This window comes from Charadrius vociferus, unplaced genomic scaffold (assembly GCF_000708025.1).
Source record: "Charadrius vociferus isolate BGI_N301 unplaced genomic scaffold, ASM70802v2 scaffold1044, whole genome shotgun sequence".
NCBI classification, from domain to species: Eukaryota; Metazoa; Chordata; class Aves; order Charadriiformes; family Charadriidae; genus Charadrius; species Charadrius vociferus.
Genome location: NW_009648254.1, coordinates 93,411 through 95,943, shown reverse-complemented (window position 1 = coordinate 95,943; position 2,533 = coordinate 93,411). Strand labels below are relative to the sequence as shown.

Genomic DNA, 2,533 nt, shown 5'->3' with positions numbered 1-2,533 from the left:
ACGGGGACTGGTGGTGCAGGGTGTGAGGGGCTGTGCTGTGCTCCGCAGGAGCTGAGCGGTTTCCCCAGCGAGGCGCAAGGTGCCGTGGAGGTGCTGCACCCGGCCATGTACACCTGCACAGCCGTGCTGCTGCTCTGCCTCTTCACCACCATCATCACCTACATCGTCAACCACGGGTGAGCGAGCGTCTCGGCGCCGGCTGCAGCTTGGGTGGGGGTCTCTGTGGGCAGCACTGCCAATGGCCGGAGGAAGGTGTGCGGGGATGGCCGTCTGGGAGATGACCAGCCAGGGCATGGCCCTCCAGGACATGGGCTTTCAGGAGGTGGCCCTCTAGGACGTGGCACTTTAGGGCATGGGCTTTCAGGAGGTGGCCCTCTAGGACGTGGCACTTTAGCACATGGGCTTTCAGGAGGAGGCCGTCTAGGGGGAATGGCTGGATGTGTCCTGCCTTTGTGGCATTGGGGACCTTGGGCTGGTTGTCCGTGTCTTGTCCTGCAACGTGAGGCATGGAGGAGGTGAGTGGGACTTTGAAGGTGGGTGCGAAGATTCTAGGACGTGGCACTTTAGGGCATGGGCTTTCAGGAGGTGGCCCTCTAGGACGTGGCACTTTAGGGCATGGGCTTTCAGGAGGTGGCCCTCTAGGACGTGGCACTTTAGGGCATGGGCTTTCAGGAGGTGGCCCTCTAGGACGTGGCACTTTAGGGCATGGGCTTTCAGGAGGTGGCCCTCTAGGACGTGGCACTTTAGGGCATGGGCTTTCAGGAGACAGCTCTCCAGGAAAGTGCTGCCAGGCAAGTGGTGCTGCCACAGGAGCCCGTCTTGGGGGAATGGCTGGATGTGTCCTGCCTTTGTGGCATTGGGGACCTTGGGCTGGTTGTCCGTGTCTTGTCCTGCAACGTGAGGCATGGAGGAGGTGAGTGGGACTTTGAAGGTGGGTGTGAAGACCCCCCGAGACCTCATTGGGTCAGAAATGGTGAGCAGCTGGGGCTCAGGGATGGGGTCCCCCCATACCTGGAGCCAACGAGCCCCCAGGTGAGGGGACAGTGGGGCGTTGGGCAGCGGAGTGGTGGCTGGGCAGGAGCAGGGGGGCTTTCCCTCTGCACAAGCAGTGCCCCACGAGCGACCGGGATGGGGTGACAAGGGCAGGAGCAGGGTCAGCCGTGCTGCCAGAGCCTCATCCCAGGCTGGTGCTGAGCTCCCTCCGGGGCCAAGCGCTCTCCACCGCTCCTCCATCCTCCGGCAAGGCAGCAGTGAGCATCGCCCGGCCGCGGGTCCTGCTCAGAGCCCCGGTGCAGCAGGAGCCCCCCACTGCCCCACGGCTAATCCCGAGCGCCCCCTCCACCCCCCCAGCATGCAGAGGGGTCCAGGGCAGCAGTCGGGGTGCAAGCCAGAGCGAGCCCACCCCAACAGGCCGCTGACCAACCAGCTGCCTTCTTTAAAGCAAAACCAACACAAATAGTTCCGTCTAACACTTAACGAGCGCTTAATGAGATGCACATAGGGCCAAAGTACGAGCTTCCTGCTACAAGCGACGCGAACGCTAACGAAGCCGAGCAATGCTCTTGGTCCACATCTGTTGCCCCACAAGAGCAATTATATCTAACACTTAACAAGCACTTAACGAGATACATATAAGGCCAAAACATTCCTCTTACTATAAGTGAAACAAACACTAATAAAGAAACATCGTTAGCTAAATCTATTCTCTATTTCTCAGAAAGAACACAATAATAAGTATTATATCTAACAAGTACTTAATGAGATAAATATACGGCCAGACAATTCCTCTTAGTATAAGTGAAACAAACGCTAACAAAGTCCGGCAGCATTGTTAGCCCACATCTATTATCTGTTTCTCAGAAGTAACCCAATAGTATTATATTCGACACTTAAGAAGCTTTTAATGAGATGTACATAAGGCCAAACCGTCCCCTTACTGTAAGTGAAACAAACACTAACAAAAACTCCAGCAACACTGTCTGTCCCCGTCTAGTTGTCATCACCTATTTGGGAGAACCCAACAGTAATTTTTATATCAAATACTTAACAGTACTTAATGACACACATACAAGGCCAAAACCAGTCAATTTATAAGTGAAACCAGTATTAACAGTTAAAGCCGAGCAATGCTGTCGGTCCACATCTAACTACTACCCAGTTGGAAGAACCCAATAATAATAATTATCTCTAACACCGAACAAGTACGTATTTAGGTAAATATAAGGCAACATTCCTGTTGCTGTAAGTGAAGCAAACACCCTCAAAGCCGGGCAGCGCTACCGGCCCACATCTGGCGATGGAAAGGTGCTGCTGCCCGGGCAAAGGCAGGAACAGCCCAGAGCGGGGGCGCCCGGAGAGCCGCCCCGACCTCCGGCCCCGCTCCCTCCTCCGCGTCCCAGCACCGGTGCCTCCCTGCTGCCAGCCCCGTGACGGACACGCTGCCAGCAGCTATGACAAGCCCTTTGCCCACACGCACGCACTTCTGGGCTTCTCCATCAGCCACGCTCCGTTGCCTGGCCAGGGACTGGCTGGG

The 2,533-nt window shown here is 56.2% G+C and overlaps 1 protein-coding gene across 1 annotated transcript in view; it reads left to right on the top strand.

Annotated features, from left to right (window-relative positions):
- The window catches only part of GPR124 (G protein-coupled receptor 124), a 27,288-nt gene that overhangs the window by 21,964 nt on the left and 2,791 nt on the right, over window positions 1-2,533 (top strand). Inside the window, 1 exon segment of the mRNA XM_009884361.1 lies at window positions 49-210. Within this exon segment, the coding sequence (XP_009882663.1) occupies window positions 49-210 (162 nt within the window).